At 40.0% G+C, this 16,229-nt stretch overlaps 2 protein-coding genes across 2 annotated transcripts; one reads left to right on the forward strand and one right to left on the reverse strand.

Moving 5' to 3' along the window:
- On the forward strand, positions 1 to 7,945 carry LOC5511759. The gene is made up of 6 exons (XM_032381131.2): positions 1 to 179; positions 4,633 to 4,887; positions 5,709 to 5,888; positions 6,404 to 6,640; positions 7,215 to 7,364; positions 7,715 to 7,945. Exons 1-6 carry the CDS (start codon positions 125 to 127, stop codon positions 7,807 to 7,809), a joined length of 972 nt encoding a protein of 323 aa, XP_032237022.1. The 5' UTR covers positions 1 to 124; the 3' UTR covers positions 7,810 to 7,945.
- Positions 7,946 to 8,741: 796 nt separating this feature from the next.
- On the reverse strand, positions 8,742 to 16,218 carry LOC5511760 (cleavage and polyadenylation specificity factor subunit 4). Its single transcript, XM_001632087.3, has 8 exons — positions 15,994 to 16,218; positions 15,517 to 15,720; positions 13,283 to 13,378; positions 12,256 to 12,349; positions 11,471 to 11,597; positions 11,034 to 11,108; positions 10,604 to 10,633; positions 8,742 to 10,286 (listed from the first exon to the last, which is right to left on the reverse strand). The coding sequence occupies exons 1-8, from the start codon at positions 16,094 to 16,096 to the stop codon at positions 10,254 to 10,256; spliced, it is 762 nt and encodes a 253-aa protein (XP_001632137.3). The 5' UTR covers positions 16,097 to 16,218; the 3' UTR covers positions 8,742 to 10,253.
- Between the last annotated feature and the right edge of the window lie 11 nt (positions 16,219 to 16,229).

Here is a 16,229-nt window from a genome sequence, read left to right on the forward strand (position 1 = left end):
TGCTCCGACCGACTGATTTTTTACAGAAGGCCATTCAAAACGCTTGTTCTGCTTGGCTGAAGGAAACTGTTTATTAAGATAAAACTGTTCAGGGATTATCAGACACTTCTCACACTTAAGCAAGATGAAACTGTTCCGGGAAATTTTGTGTCTTTTCGCCGTTTTAGCCGGTTTTACAGGTAAGAATTGCAAAAAGGTGCTATATCATTTGAGCTGGTCTTGACCAAAGAAAATGGGGAGAATTATACATATTGTAACTGTGTCAAAATATTTTAAAAAAATTCAAAGCTGTAATCACCCGACCTTTCTGGGGCTAGGTTATACCGTTCTGTCGCTCCAATGTTTTGGCGATTGGGTCGTTTTCTTTGACAGAGACGACTAAAAACGCCTAGCTGTCCTAAGTGTTTTAAACCTATGACGTACTAAATAAAATCGACGAACCGTTCAGACGGCTTTAGAGTAAAGACCTTATTTGCCTGGCAGGTTTGTCGTCTATAGTAGGCGGTTGCATTGTATGACTTGATTATCAAAGATATTTCAGCAAAATGAGACCACCTTAACTTGACTACCTCAGCATTTTGAACGTTTCACGCGTGTGGTATAAAGCCACCCATAAGTTCGCGGGTAGACTCAAGAGGAAGCTTGAAAAAGGTTATGTATGTGCTACCCTATTTTGGCCGAGCCCTCGAAGGGGCCATTTCACTACGCGAAGTATAGTTTAACTAGTCAATTTTAGTCAAGAAGTCCTCAATAACTTTGCATTCAAGTAATTCTAAATATATTCCTATGCCACGATAAATTATGATAACTTGAACTATCGATTTTCGTTTTTGGACTTCATTTTGGGGAATTATCTTTGCCGGTAATAAAGGGGATGGATTCTAGTCATAGAAATCGTCGAATCATAGAAATTTATATTTGAATATCCAATATCTTATTATTTCCCCCATTTCTTGGTACTACAGAAATAAAATATATGATAAAATCTTATCAAAATTGATTTAATAAAAATTGTAGATGCCGTTCAGACCTTCCCGTGCGAAATGAAAATTCACTTTTTGCGATAATAGTCGAGTTTCTGTGATATCATGGAATATCTCAGAAAATCGCAATAAATCCAAATGAAGAAAAAAAGGTGCGAGATCACACTTTGTGAAATTCAAAGATATCTTTGAATATCGCAACGACGCAAAAGACATGAATAGCTCGTTTGCGATGTTCTACGATTTTCCATGGTATCCCATTAGGCGAGATGTCAGCTTCATCTTTCGGCAGGACAAAGAACATTTTCGTTTGTTTTGAAATACCAGAGCCCCCTAATTAGCTTTTCCTTGATGGTCACATAGATGAAAGGAAGTGCGTTTCATGGCTGGAAGACCAAAAATCTTATTAAGATCTTTAGATAGAAAATCACAGCTTGATATTCACGCTTACGAGAAGACATTGTTCTGAGAAATGGGAAGCCCAGCGGGGCCACTGCCCAGTTCTGTTTCGGATTTCCATATTTTGCGAACAACATCACGAGAGTTTGTACTTAACTTTTGCGAGTTTGTACTTTGCTTTTGCTAGTTTGTTCTTTGCTTTTGCAAGTTTGTATTTTGCTTTTGCAAGTTGGTATTTTGCTTTTGCGAGTTTGTACTTTGCTTTTGTTGTTTGTAGTTTGCTTTTGGGAGTTTGTATTTTGCTTTTGCGAGTTTGTACTTTGCTTTTGCGAGTTTGTATTTTGCTTTTGCGAGTTTGTATTTTGCTTTTTCGAGTTTGTATTTTGCTTTTGCGAGTTTGTGCTTTGCTTTTGTTGTTTGTAGTTTGCTTTTGCAAGTTTGTATTTTGCTTTTGCGAGTTTGTATTTTGCTTTTGCGAGTTTGTGTCACGCAGGAATAAGTCACACATGTAGTGAAGTGATATTTAGCATCTAGAAATTATATACTGATCGGCTGTCAGCTTATTGAAGTCCACGGAACATCTAAAGGCATTTTGTTTAGCTAACCTATCGCGTTTGACAGGAAAATCTAAAACGCTCGCATAAAAATTGCTTAGCCAAGCAGCTCATATTTTTAGCAGATTGACCTTTTGCTCGGGGAACTTATGGGCGTACCGCGTCCCTTTTCAAGTTGTACTGGAGAACAGAGTTTTGAGCATTTGTTTTAGTCCTGTATCCGTTAACTACATAAGCAAAGTTAGGTCTGAGTTCACACACGGGTTGCCCTATGTAGGATTCAGACCTGGCCGTCGACGAAATTAGGTTTTAGTACATTTAAAGTGTTTGAGTGAAAAAATGATTAGAATGCTGTCAATCATTAAATTTATGTGTGTATATTGCCATGCGCACTAGCAGTGTAACAAGTTAGTGTGTGACATCCGTAGTCAGTAGCAACATTGTAAACATTACGTAAGTCACGGTAGCCCAAGGGTAACCGACTGGCACACCCACGTAGGAAGGTCGTCCCTCGTACACCCATTGGTTAAACCCTTATCCAAACAGTGCTAAAAGCCTTTTGGGATGTCAGTGTCAGGTTTCCTAAAGGACATGCCGTCTTAGTAGCATATAAATATGGGTGCGTACCGAAGCCCCAACTCACCCTTTAGACTCTTAAGAACTTTAAGAGAAACCTGTTAGAAAATACTTGTAGACACCAGATCTTGTAAAGATTTTGTAACAGCGAACAAGTAAAAACCGGTACCTCCCCCAGCCAAGCGGGTCATAGTCGTTTTGTCACAAGTGGTCAGAGAGAGTCATAGCCGCTTGTTACATGTGGTTAGAGAACCCAAAAATATAGCTGTTACATTTGTACTTTGCTTTTGCAAGTTTGTATTTTGCTTTTGCTAGTTTGTATATTGCTATTGCTAGTTTGTATTTTGCTTTTGCTAGTTTGCACTTTGCTTTTGCGAGTTTGTACTTTGCTTTTGCGAGTTTGTATTTTGCTTTTGCGAGTTTCTACTTTGCTTTTGCTAGTTTGTACTTTGCATTTGCGAGTTTGTACTTTGCTTTTGCGAGTTTCTACTTTGCTTTTTCGAGTTTGTATTTTGCATTTGCTAGTTTGTACTTTGCTTTTGCGAGTTTGTATTTTGCTTTTGCGAGTTTGTATTTTGCTTTTGCTAGCATGTATTTTGCTTTTGCTAGTTTGTACTTTGCATTTGCCAGTTTGTACTTTGCATTTGCGAGTTTGTATTTTGCTTTTGCTAGTTTGTACTTTGCTTTTGCGAGTTTGTACTTTGCATTTGCGAGTTTGTATTTTGCTTTTGCGAGTTTGTACTTCGCATTTGCGAGTTTGTATTTTGCTTTTGCGAGTTTCTATTTTGCTTTTGCGAGTTTGTACTTTGCTTTTGCGAATTTGTACTTTGCTTTTGCAAGTTTGTACTTTGCATTTGCGAGTTTGTACTTTGCATTTGCGAGTTTGTTTTTTGCTTTTGCGAGTTTGTACTTTGCATTTGCAAGTTTGTACTTTGCATTTGCGAGTTTGTACTTTGCTTTTGCGAGTTAGTACTTTGCTTTTGCGAGTTTGTACTTTGCTTTTGCAAGTTTGTACTTTGCATTTGCGAGTTTGTACTTTGCATTTGCGAGTTTGTTTTTTGCATTTGCGAGTTTGCACTTTGCATTTGCGAGTTTGCACTTTGCATTTTCGAGTTTGTTCTTTGCATTTGCGAGTTTGTACTTTGCCTTTGCAAGTTTGTGCTTTGCATTTGCAAGTTTGTACTTTGCCTTTGCAAGTTTGTGCTTTGCATTTGCAAGTTTGTACTTTGCATTTGCGAGTTTGTACTTTGCATTTGCGAGTTTGTATTTTGCTTTTGCGAGTTTGTACTTTGCATTTGCGAGTTCGTATTTTGCTTTTGCTAGTTGTACTTTGGTTTTGCTAGTTTTGTATGACTTTGCATTTGCTAGTTTGCATGGACTTTGCTTTTTCGAGTTTGTATTTTGCTTTTGCTAGTTTGTATATACAGCACGTACGAGCTTGTGTGGATTTTATCACATTCACGGTGTGGGCACATCTTCGGAGCACAGTTCTAGGTAGGTCGTTTGACGAGACCGTGCATTTTTGTGAAAAAATAAATCGTCATTCAGCGAAGTTGGTCGTGAGCGAGTCGACTCGCTCCGTGTGCTCCCGTGTTATGTATTATGTAGAGTGCCGTAGGTGTGACCGAATTTTACGAACTTCAAAGTGGTAATGAAATGATCACAGTTTCGTGTATTTTTATTAAGAATTTCTCATAAAACCCAAAAACGACGAACTGTGAGCATGGGCTCCCTGTTGCGAACTTGCAAGGATTGTGTGAATGACGAATCCCGTGTTATGTCCTCTGATTTACCATAGCTAACAACCAATCAGTAAGAGAGACTACAACAATAACATAATAACTAACTGTTGCGCGCTAAACTCAGCAGCACCTCCCCCCCCCCCCCCCCCCCCCCCCCCCCATCCTCTCAGCCAATCCTTGGTACTCGCCTGGGTAGTGCATGTTTTTTAGGTAAAAAAAATTCTAACATCTTTTGGCCCCCCAAAAGAAGGCTCACTATGACACTTCCCTTCACGCCTGTTACTCGTAAAAATATCCTTCTGAACCACCCCCCTCAAAAGATGAATGTTCAATCCCTTGGTTTCAAGGCTTATTTATGTGTGACTTGTGGTTTTACAGCGAAGGGCGCGCACAAATACTCCTGTCCTAAAGCCTGTGAGGTGCCGTTTAACTCTGTCGGCTGCTACAAGGACATGCCAGACGACAGGGCTCTACCAGTTTTACTCCTATACGAGCGAGATGAAACCAGTGTTGTGAAGGGAGATCAATTCCTCGTGTCGGAGAAGTGGGAAAAGTACTTGCCAGAATTTGCTTGCCGTTGTGCCAAGCGCGCGAAGGGCAGGGGATACACTTTCTTTGCACTTCAATTTTGTGGTAAACAAAACTACACTTTTATGCCACAACTGCCGAAAAAATGAGCTCAAAAGGAAGAGGAAAAAGTGGAAAATAAGAAAAGGATGAATTACGTAGGGCCGGATGTAGGAGAGAAAAAAGAGAGACGTAGGAGGGACGCTGGATAGGAGTGAAAAAATTCCAAAATAGGAATAAGAGAATATACAGTGGAACCTGGATTTTAAGATAACCTCGATTTTACGATAACCCCGATTTTACGATGGCGCTCCTTTTTCGCGGCGGAAATACAGTGAAATGTATTAGAGATTACCTTGATTTTACGATTTTGGATACAACGATATTCTTGATTTTACGATACCAATCTATTCTCCGAAGTATTTTGACCTCCATACAACGATGTTCTGATTCGCTCTAACAACAAAGAGAGAAAACCTGAAGACACTATACCACATAAGCACATACCTACAGTACACTTTACCGTTTCTTTGATTTGACAGATCTTTTTAAACACAGATTATAGTCTCACAGAGGGAAACTGCACAGGCTTACACAGAGTACAGTTACAATATAATTTTTTTAAATAATTAACCCGACCTCACTAGAACGATATTATCGCAATGGATTTTTGTTTATATCGTAAAATCGAGGACCTCTTTGTAACTATACCTCGATTTTACGATACATTTTCTTTCTCCCGGGGCAAATCGTAAAATCCAGGTTCCACTGTAGCAGGATGGATGGAAGAGGACTGACGGGAAAAAACGAAGAATGAGACATATAATTGCTGCAGAAAGGGTGAAGAGTTTTGAAAAAGGTTTTAATCTAATAATGTGCGTGCCCAGCTTTTTCAGGAGAGTGTTGGAGCGGCCCTACGCCAACTGGAAAGGAATACAGCAAGTATGGCAAAGGCGACAAGTGCAATTCAAGAGAGATTGATGAAGGAAGTGAAAAACTCAAGAAGTGTGGCAAGGGGGAGCGTTTTTGCGCTGGGCACGAATGGCACAACTATGTGTACTACATCAGTAAGTACAAAAATAGCAAAATAATGATGATGATGATGATGGTGGTGGTGGTGGTGGTGGTGGCGGTGGCGGTGGCGGTGGCGGTGGCGGTGGCGGTGGCGGTGGCGGTGGCGGTGGCGGTGGCGGTGGCGGTGGCGGTGGCGGTGGCGGTGGCGGTGGCGGTGGCGGTGGCGGTGGCGGTGGCGGTGATGATGATGATGATGATGATGATGATGGTGATGATGATAATGAGGAGGAGGAGGAGGAGGAGGCGGAGGAGGTTGTGTTACACGGGAAAACATGCAGCAAAAACCTTTTCGCGATACATTTGTATCGTGGAAGGTTTTTGACCGTGTCACTTGTCGCACACAACTTTCCGCGCATCATTTCACTTGGCAACATGTTGCGTGTTTTTGAACCCACATCCATTTGTTTGGCAACAGGTCAGAATGGATACGATACAATGTTTCTCGAAAAGTTTTTGTTGCATGTAATCCCGTGTAACGCAAAGTTTATATGTCTTTGTTTGATTCCAGAGCCTGATTGCGACCTGGAGTTCGAGAAAGTGGGATGTTTCGCTGACAACCATCACAAGGGAGCTCAACCTCTTCCTGATTACATCATGTCTGATCGTGACAAGTCTCGCACTGATATTTTTTCCGGTCATTTGATCGATTGGGAACATTGGGATACCTATCTACCCGATCTTGCCTGCAGATGCGCTCACATTACCAAAGAAAAGGGATGGAACACTTTCGGTCTTCAGTTCTACGGTGAGGCATTGGCAAGAGGGAGAGCTATCATAGGCTCACAGGCAAAATTTGAGTCGAAATTCATGGGGCAATTAAACGTCAAACAGTTCTTTGGGTGTGTGTCTGTGTGTGGGGGGTGGAGGGGAGGGGTAACGAAAGGGCCCCGAGAGGTCCCCCGAAATTTTGATGTGCTCGCAGTTTTCGCCTAATGCTCGCATGCCCGCGCAATTTTTTTCCGCCGTGCTGGCATTGTATTTTTCGATGGGCTAGCTGCTCGATTTATTCAACAACTAAAACTGCTCGGTCTCGCATTAAAAACAGAGTGCTCGCAAGCTGGCAAGTGCTCGCCAAAGACCATTCGAGGGCCCTAACGAAGACAATATTAACTTTGATTTTCAATACTCTACGAACACTCTAAATCGCTTGGCTTCCTTAATTCAAAATAACGGAATTACATTTGGTGATTTTGGATTGGTCAGCGCCTTCAGGCAAGGTGGCTTCAAGGCTCTTTAAATGAGGGAAGCTAGAAGGCAGTTTACCTGTTGATAAATCTCCGGCTTCATGAGCTTTCTTACCTGACTTTGGTGTTACACAGGGGAGTGCTGGAGTGGCAAAGACGCAGAGAAGACATACGCCATGGACGGAAAATCCTCTAACTGTGCGGACAAATGCTACCAGACTTGCAAGGAATCGCAGAAGTTTTGCGCCGGGCGAAACCACACCAATGCTGTTTATCGACTGATCGGTACGGTAAATGGACTGATTGGTACGGTTTATGGACTCATTGGTACGGTTTATGGACTGATCGGTACGGTTTATGGACTGATTGGTACGGTTTCTTGAATGATCAGTGCAGTTTATGGACTGTTCAATACGGTTTATGGACTGATCGGAACGGTTTCTGGACTGATCGGTACCGGACTGATTGGTACGCGGACTGATTGGTACGGTTTATGGACTGATTGGTACGGTTTATGGACTGATTGGTATGTTTTATGGACTGATTGGTACGGTTTAGGGGCTGATTGGTACGGTTTATGGCCACCCATATGCTTACCAAAATATGCATCTAATGCCGCTCATTTTTGCATACAGGCCAACAGGTGGATGAGAAAGATGAACAAGACGACGACAGCGTCGATGATGATGATGATGACGAGTTTGTTCGTAATTGGCTTATGATGCCGTGACTATTTCACGAAATTAGGTAGAGTTCTAGTGAGTATAGAATGATGCAGATAAGTAAGCTTGACCATTGGTCCAAGTTCTAATGGAGTCGACCATTTGTTAAAGGTTAAAACTAGAACATAAAAAAGGTTAAAATGATGTAGGATTCATTTTTTGCCCGCTCCCTACATCCCCCCCCCCCCATAAAAAAAAAGTTTAAAGGTCATTATCAGGAGCAATATGGAAGTGAAGGTTATGTTCTGTTCTGATAGTGTGGTTTTATAGAAACAATATTTTTTTCCCGGGAGGAGAGGACTCCGATAAAAATAGACGGGGGTGATCGTCGGCAAAATCGATTTTAGCCCGTGGTCAACAGAAATTATTACCCCTAGGAGATAGCAAATTGGGTGTAGTCGAAGGAATTTATAACCCTAAGAAATAGCAGAATCGGGGAAAATGTTCAGCACCCCCTTAGAAATAACAGTTGGTCTAATTTTATACCCTAAAATCGGAAAAATCCTTTAATAGCCCCTAAGGGATGGCAGTTCGTTAATATTTTATACACTAAAGATGTGACAATCACCCCTGTTTACTTTTCTGGAGAGCCCCCCCCCCCCCTTCCCCCCCGGGATTTTTTTTCTACTTATTGGAGGCGAATCTGCGTCTGAGTTTCTTCTGTTTTGCGTTTGAAGACATTTTCTTTTTTCGATTAACTTCACTTATCACAGCTCTCTGGCGCGGCCATTCGAAAAAGCTAACAAAACCAACTGAACGAGTTTGCGCATTCTCGGATAGAAATAGAGCATGAAAAACTAATGCTACAGTGTCAGGATATGACGTCATTATCTAAGCTTGAAGACGGTGCCAGTCAAGCATCCATTCTCGTATGCTGTAGAGTAACTGTGTTTGAATTTGTCTTAGTAGTTTTTTGTCGAGATACAAACTCTATTCATTATTTTAGTATAATTCAATTTAATACAAATACCTCTCGTATAAACATGGAAGCAATCTGTACAGTATACTACAATCACCTGGCCACGTGATCTATGGAGCTACTTTGATAGTTTGGCGGGAAAAAAGGAGTGCTCGCTTTAGAAAAAAAAAAGATACCTTTTCAACGATTGCGGCGTTTACCATCAAACCACGTTAAATTCACAAATTTCACGGTCTTCAAAGACGTGGACGTGACCTTGGAACTCTTTTTCTATGTTCGCTAAGGTTCGTATTTATATTCCATCTGTTTCTGAATATTTTTTGGGGGTAATTGTTACCACTTTCCCTCCGCTATCGTAGTTGTAGCTTAAGTTCCCTATTATGTTTATTCGTGGTGTCTTTGAGAAACGTAGATAAAAAAGAGTAGTTAAAGAATGGGTGATATGTAATGCAAGGATTTGAAATAGAGTGGTTTTCAAAAACCGGTGAAATACCTATTAGTTTATTTATTACTAATACACTGTAATGTCTTTGTTCTTCTTTGTTCTGGCTTGACTTTTTTTAACAACTACATTTTGTTGCACGAGTTTTTGAAAACCACTCTAAACTACACTAAATACAACACTTCTTGGAAAACCAATCAGCGAGTCTCTTACAGTGTGACGCGCGCTACCGTGGTCAGCAGTACAAAGTTAAACATGTGACGCGCGCTACCGTGGTCACCAGTACAAAGTAAGCCATGCGACGTGTGCTACCGTGGTCACCAATACAAGGTCAACCATGCGACGCGCGTTACCGTGGCCACCTATAAGAACTTAACCATGCGACACGAGCTGCCGTGCCCACCAGTACAAAGTTAACCATGCGACGCGCTACCGTGGCCACCAAGACAAAGTTAACCATGCGACGCGCGCTTCCGTGACCACCAAGACAAAGTTAACCATGCGACGCGCGCTACCGTCGCATCTTCATTGGCTCGCACTCGTGGTGCGAGGATGAGGATGCGAAAGACGTGCTATCTGATTGACACGAACTTCGCTAGCCAATCAGCGAGGCAAAGAAATGCTTCAGTGCACATCAGAACACAATGGAACCCTCCTAGTTATAAGTGTCAATCAACACTGTGATTCTCGCATGCTGATTGGCTAACTTTTCATTGGTGCCACGCTAGCGCACGCCGCATTGTAAGCCACTGTCGTTCTCTTGACGCCCATGTCGCCTTTTTTTCACAACTCTTGCCAGTCACGTATTTTCGACTGTTTAACCCTCCAGGGGATCGCATCTACCAGCAATGAAGTCAAGTCCTTTTTGACAGCCATAATGATGCTTGTCAAAATCTTGAATGTCAGCTATTTTGTAACATGACATTATAACCATCATCCAATCAAATGCTCTTGAAGCCATGCTGATGCTTGTCAACATCTTGAATGACAGCTATAGAATGACCATCATCCAATAAAACAACCCTGGTGATGCTCTTGAGCTCATGTTGCTCTTGAATGACAGCTGTTGCGTTCCCATGGCATCATGGCCATCATCCAATCAGATCTGATCTAGATTTAGGGCACTAACAAAACGGGAAAATTGTTTTATCTAATGTAGGTTGATTTGTATTTGAGAAAAAGGCGGTTTGGTTTAAAGACTGTGTATCTAACCTAACTGAAGCAAAATGATTTTCATTAAAAACATGCATTTTTAAAATCTGGCAAGAAAATGAAGGACAGACTGTATTTCAAATTTCTGGTGGATTGAGTTTCTTTTCAAACGTACATCTCATTTGCTTCGATAAGATGCACTCAACAAGACGATTGCCAATAGGACAGCAAAACCGTTCTACACTCACAAAAGGTTTAGCAGTCAGGAGGGAGATTTGTCTATACACACCTTGTTAGCGTAATGTCCTTTATCACCACACTAAAATAGAAAATAAAGAAACTTCGACTAAATGAAACAGGTCTTGGCAATGCTAGTAGGTACATGGTCACTTTGAAGGCAAAGATGGAGTGTAATGGAGCCACAGTACGACTGTTGCGAAGCTTAGAAAACAAAATTGCTGGTTTTGAGAACGAAGGATAACCAGAGAACCTGGAGAAAAACCCTCAGATCAAGGGAAGCAAGCAATAAACTCAACCCGGTGCCCACTGGTGAGAAGAATGAGCACTACAGATTGACGCTCTGTGGTCTGTGCCACACAGACCAAAACGATGATTTCTTATTTCTTATTTCTCCTTTGGAGTCATTGTGATTGGCAAGTGGGTAAAACTGTGGTCTGTTTCCTTGGGAGTTGAAAGATGATACATATGTAAAAGCTCACCTTGAAGCATGTTACTGTTTCCAGTGGTCTTCTCACAAACGGCTGATCACCAGTTCCAGATATTGTTATATTAATCTACAACATAAAAGTACAAAAGACTCAAGGTTTGTCGGTAGCGGTGTGCACATTTTTAGGTACAGCATTAATGGGAGACGGACAGTATTTAATAATTTTGCAATAAGAACGTTTTGGCAACTAAGGGGTGTGTGGATACTTGCTCTGCACACCCCCCCCCCCCTAGTAACTACCAGTAATATGACACCAATCACAAAAGGACCTTAAAATTTTCATATCTCCACTGGCTTTTCGTACGTAAATTACTGCAATGTTGGACTCATCTAGCCATCTATTCATTACTGGACTGCTTTGTAATGTGCCAGAAGTCAATTTCAATAATATAGTAAAGTTTTAGGTATGATAGCTATTAACGCTTGTACCTTGTTATAATCTTTATGTTGTGGACAGACGTTTGCTTTGTGTCCAGGTTGACCACATGCATGGCATGTGATAGTCATCTTCTTTTCCATGCCATCATCCTTGGCTACTGGAAGCTCGAACCTTGGGCTGAAATGCAATTTTAAAGCAATTTCTATATAAACTCATTCTTAAAAGTGTAACACTAGAAAGTACTCAGGATATTCCTGGAAACTATATCTTATGATTCCATATATGGTGCTGTAGTGGGGATATTCCTGGAAATAATCTCTAATGATTCCATATATGGTGCTGTAGTGGGGATATCCCTGGAAATAATCTCTTATGATTCCATATATGGTGCTGTAGTGGGGATATTCCAGGAAATAATCTCTTATGATTCCATATATTGTTCTGTAGTGGGTATATTCCTGGAAATAATCTCTTATGATTCCATATATGGTGCTGTAGTGGGGATATTCCTGGAAATAATCTCTTATGATTCCATATATGGTGCTGCAGTGGGGATATTCCTGGAAATAATCTCTTATGATTCCATATATGGTGCTGTAGTGGGGATATCCCTGGAAATAATCTCTTATGATTCCATATATGGTGCTGTAGTGGAGATATTCCTCAAAATAACATCTTATTATTGTGTATATGGTGCTGCAGTGGCAATATTCCTGGAAACTATATTTTATTGTATGCTTGCATATTTTTATAGTATCAAGGGAATATTCCTAGAAACCATCCCTATTGCACATATAACGCTGTAGTGGGGATAATCCTGGAAATCAAATCTTACTGTTTATGCTTGCAGTTTGGACCATCAGGGCAAAACCCACAAAGATAATTAATGCATAGCACTCGTCTGACATGCCGGTGACGACAATGAGGACCTGTAAGATAATTGTCATTTCAGCACCTAATATTTAATCTATGCACTTAGAATAGAAGGGCTATAAAGCTTTATATAATAAACAATATAATAATCTTTACATTATACCCTGAGAAAAGTTTTTTAACTAATGGCCCTCCTATATTATTTTACTAATCACACCCTAGCTAGGGTCTGGAAGTGATGCTTCATCTGTCAGATGAGACACTACTTCTAGCTATATCTGGCTTTATTCACCATAACTGTCAGTCCCCAGACCTAAAAACATGAGGATATTGCAGTTTCACTTCAAAGTAAGGCCACCCTGACACAGGAATCTCCATGTAGGGAAACTTCCTGTTTTTGTTTGTTTTGTTTGTCATTTTTTGCCCCAAAAAAAACAGAAAAAAAATCTAAGAAAACATCAGGCTTTGCTAAAATCGGAGATTTTGCCTTTTATGCATTTGACCAAGAGAGAGACTCCCATAACAGACAGGGGTGACTGTCTCTTTGGATGTGGTCAACAGGAATTCTTACATACAACTAAAAGCATGTTGGGTGTGGTTGAAGCAATTTGTGACTCTAAGCACCCCGTAAGGGATAGCAGTTAGTAGAATTTTATACCTTAAAAGGTAGGACGATCACCCCCATCTATCCAGTCCCCATCCCCCCCCTTGGGCAGGTGATCTTGTGAAGAGGCCCAAACTTTCTGTGATACAAGAGTTGGCTTGTGTGAAAGAGCTGCAGCTACAGTATGTAGGTGTTTTACCCCACTACAGTTACTACACATTTGGAACAGAAATTAGCTTACAAATATGGAGATAATTATAACAGGCAGATACTACTTTATCATCTTGCACTAAACTGAAAATAATAGCAAGGACTCTTTAGAACTTCCCTTTTAGAATGGATTTCAGGCCAGAGTTACTGCATTAATCCCGTAAGAAATACATACCATGTTTGCAGAATCCCCTATCGTACCATGGGCAGTCCTTGATCTTGGACTGAGGGTCAATATGGAGGTACTGACACTCCTTATTACTACATTCACCTAAAAGTACAACAATGATAAGCGGTCACAATATCGAGGTACACATACTCCTTATAACTTCATTCACCTTAAAGTACAACAATGATAAGTGGTCAGAATATCGAGTTGAAAATACTTCTTGTTACTACATTCACCTAAAAGTACAACAATGATAAGCGGTCATAATATCGAGGTGCACATACTTCTTGTTACTACATTCACCTAAAAGTACAACAATGATAAGTGGTCACAATATCGAGGTGCAAACACTTCTTGTAACTACATTCACCTAAAAGTACAACAATGATAAGCTGTCACAATATCGAGGTGCACATACTTCTTATTACTACATTCACCTAAAAGTACAACAATGATAAGCGGTCACAATATCGAGGTGCACATACTTTTTATTACTACATTCACCTAAAAGTACAACAATGATAAGCGGTCATAATATCGAGGTGCACATACTTCTTGTTACTACATTCACCTAAAAGTACAACAATGATAAGTGGTCACAATATCGAGGTGCACATACTTTTTATTACTACATTCACCTAAAAGTACAACAATGATAAGCGGTCATAATATCGAGGTGCACATACTTCTTGTTACTACATTCACCTAAAGTACAACAATGATAAGCGGTCACAATATCGAGTTGCACATACTTCTTATTACTACATTCACCTAAAGTACAACAATGATAAGCGGTCACAATATTGAGGTGCACATACTTCTTATTACTACATTCACCTAAAGTACAAAAATGATAAGCGGTCAAAATATCGAGGTGCACATACTTCTTGTAACTACATTCACCTAAAAGTACAACAATGATAAGTGGTCACAATATCGAGGTGCACATACTTCTTGCAACTACATTCACCTAAAAGTACAACAATGATAAGCGGTCACAATATAGAGGTGCACATACTTCTTATTACTACATTCACCTAAAGTACAAAAATGATAAGTGGTCACAATATCGAGTTGCACATACTTCTTATTACTACATTCACCTAAAGTACAACAATGATAAGCGGTCACAATATTGAGGTGCACATACTTCTTATTACTACATTCACCTAAAGTACAAAAATGATAAGCGGTCAAAATATCGAGGTGCACATACTTCTTGTAACTACATTCACCTAAAAGTACAACAATGATAAGTGGTCACAATATCGAGGTGCACATACTTCTTGCAACTACATTCACCTAAAAGTACAACAATGATAAGCGGTCACAATATAGAGGTGCACATACTTCTTGTTACTACATTCACCTAAAATTACATCAATGATAAGCGGTCACAATATCGAGGTGCACATACTTATTATTACTACATTCACCTAAAGTACAACAATGATAAGCGGTCACAATATCGAGTTGCACATACTTCTTATTACTACATTCACCTAAAGTACAACAATGATAAGCGGTCAAAATATCGAGGTGCACATACTTCTTGTAACTACATTCACCTAAAAGTACAACAATGATAAGTGGTCACAATATCGAGGTGCACATACTTCTTGCAACTACATTCACCTAAAAGTACAACAATGATAAGCGGTCACAATATAGAGGTGCACATACTTCTTGTTATTACATTCACCTAAAATTACAACAATGATAAGTGGTCACAATATCGAGGTGCACATACTTCTTCTCACTACATTCACCTTAGAGCACAACAATAGTATACTGTAGGGTCACAACATGTAGTTAACAGTATTTCTTATTAATTATGTACATTTGACTTAATGGACAACAGTGGGTTAGGGGACTACCTTTACAATATGTAGCATTTAAAACTCAATCCTGTACTTTAGCTTTATGCTTTATAAAGGTACTACTCATTATAGTTTAAAAGAATAAACCACAGTTAGATTAATTATGTTTCGTTGTGATGGCACAATTTACATGTAGTAGAGGTGTGTTAAAAAAACATTGAATGCTTTAATTATTTTTCTTTAAAACAGGAACATACACTATATAAGTTAAGGGATAGATCTGCCACTTTATAATGCAACCCTACTGTATGCGACTCTCTAGAGGTTTTTACTAGAGAATGACAGCTTGCCTCAAGCATGTTACTTGTGTTTTAGCACTAAAAGATAAAATATTTCCTCCAATACTAAATTTAAACTTACCAAACTTTGAGTAAAAATAACATTCAGGCATCTTTGTCATGTCATATTGATGAAGAAATTCACACTGGTCACCCTTTTTACAAAGCCCTCGCAACCAATGTTTACAAACAACTGTTTTTTCCCCTGATGTATGTCTGAATGGACAATAAGCTCCTCTGTTACAAAGACCTTTCACAAAGAAGTCGCAGACTGCAGCACTGGACTCTGGAAAAAAACACAAATAAGCAAGCCCCTTAGATTTTACAGTATCACTTTTCGGCTTGTTCTCTTAGTTAATGGAATATTTGACATTATTTTCGGGTGGCCCGGTACCTTATAAACTACACTGCCTACAAAAGTGAGTTTTATGGTTTATGTGAGTTGCTGTAAACATAGGGAATAGTGCCTCCCGTTATGAGAGGACATGAGACTTCGCAAATTTACTGCAAAAGAAACTAAATGATCAGATACGCATTTACGGTACAATCTGATGCTTACTGTCCATTCCAGGGAAGGGTAGAGAAATACATCCTATTTGATTCTTAAGCTGGTACTCGATTTCTAGCGTTATATCCGCGATGCTCGCAACTATGTCCTGCATCTTGCTTCAACTACAGCCCCCGGTCAGTAAAACTCCAGAATGCCAAAAAACTTAAAGTAAAAATACAGTTTTTTCGAAGGTAGTTCTTCTCAAATTTCCAACATGGTTGCCGCAAGAGTGACCAGGCCGCATG

Source organism: Nematostella vectensis, chromosome 12, assembly GCF_932526225.1.
Source record: "Nematostella vectensis chromosome 12, jaNemVect1.1, whole genome shotgun sequence".
In the NCBI taxonomy this organism is placed as follows: domain Eukaryota; kingdom Metazoa; phylum Cnidaria; class Anthozoa; order Actiniaria; family Edwardsiidae; genus Nematostella; species Nematostella vectensis.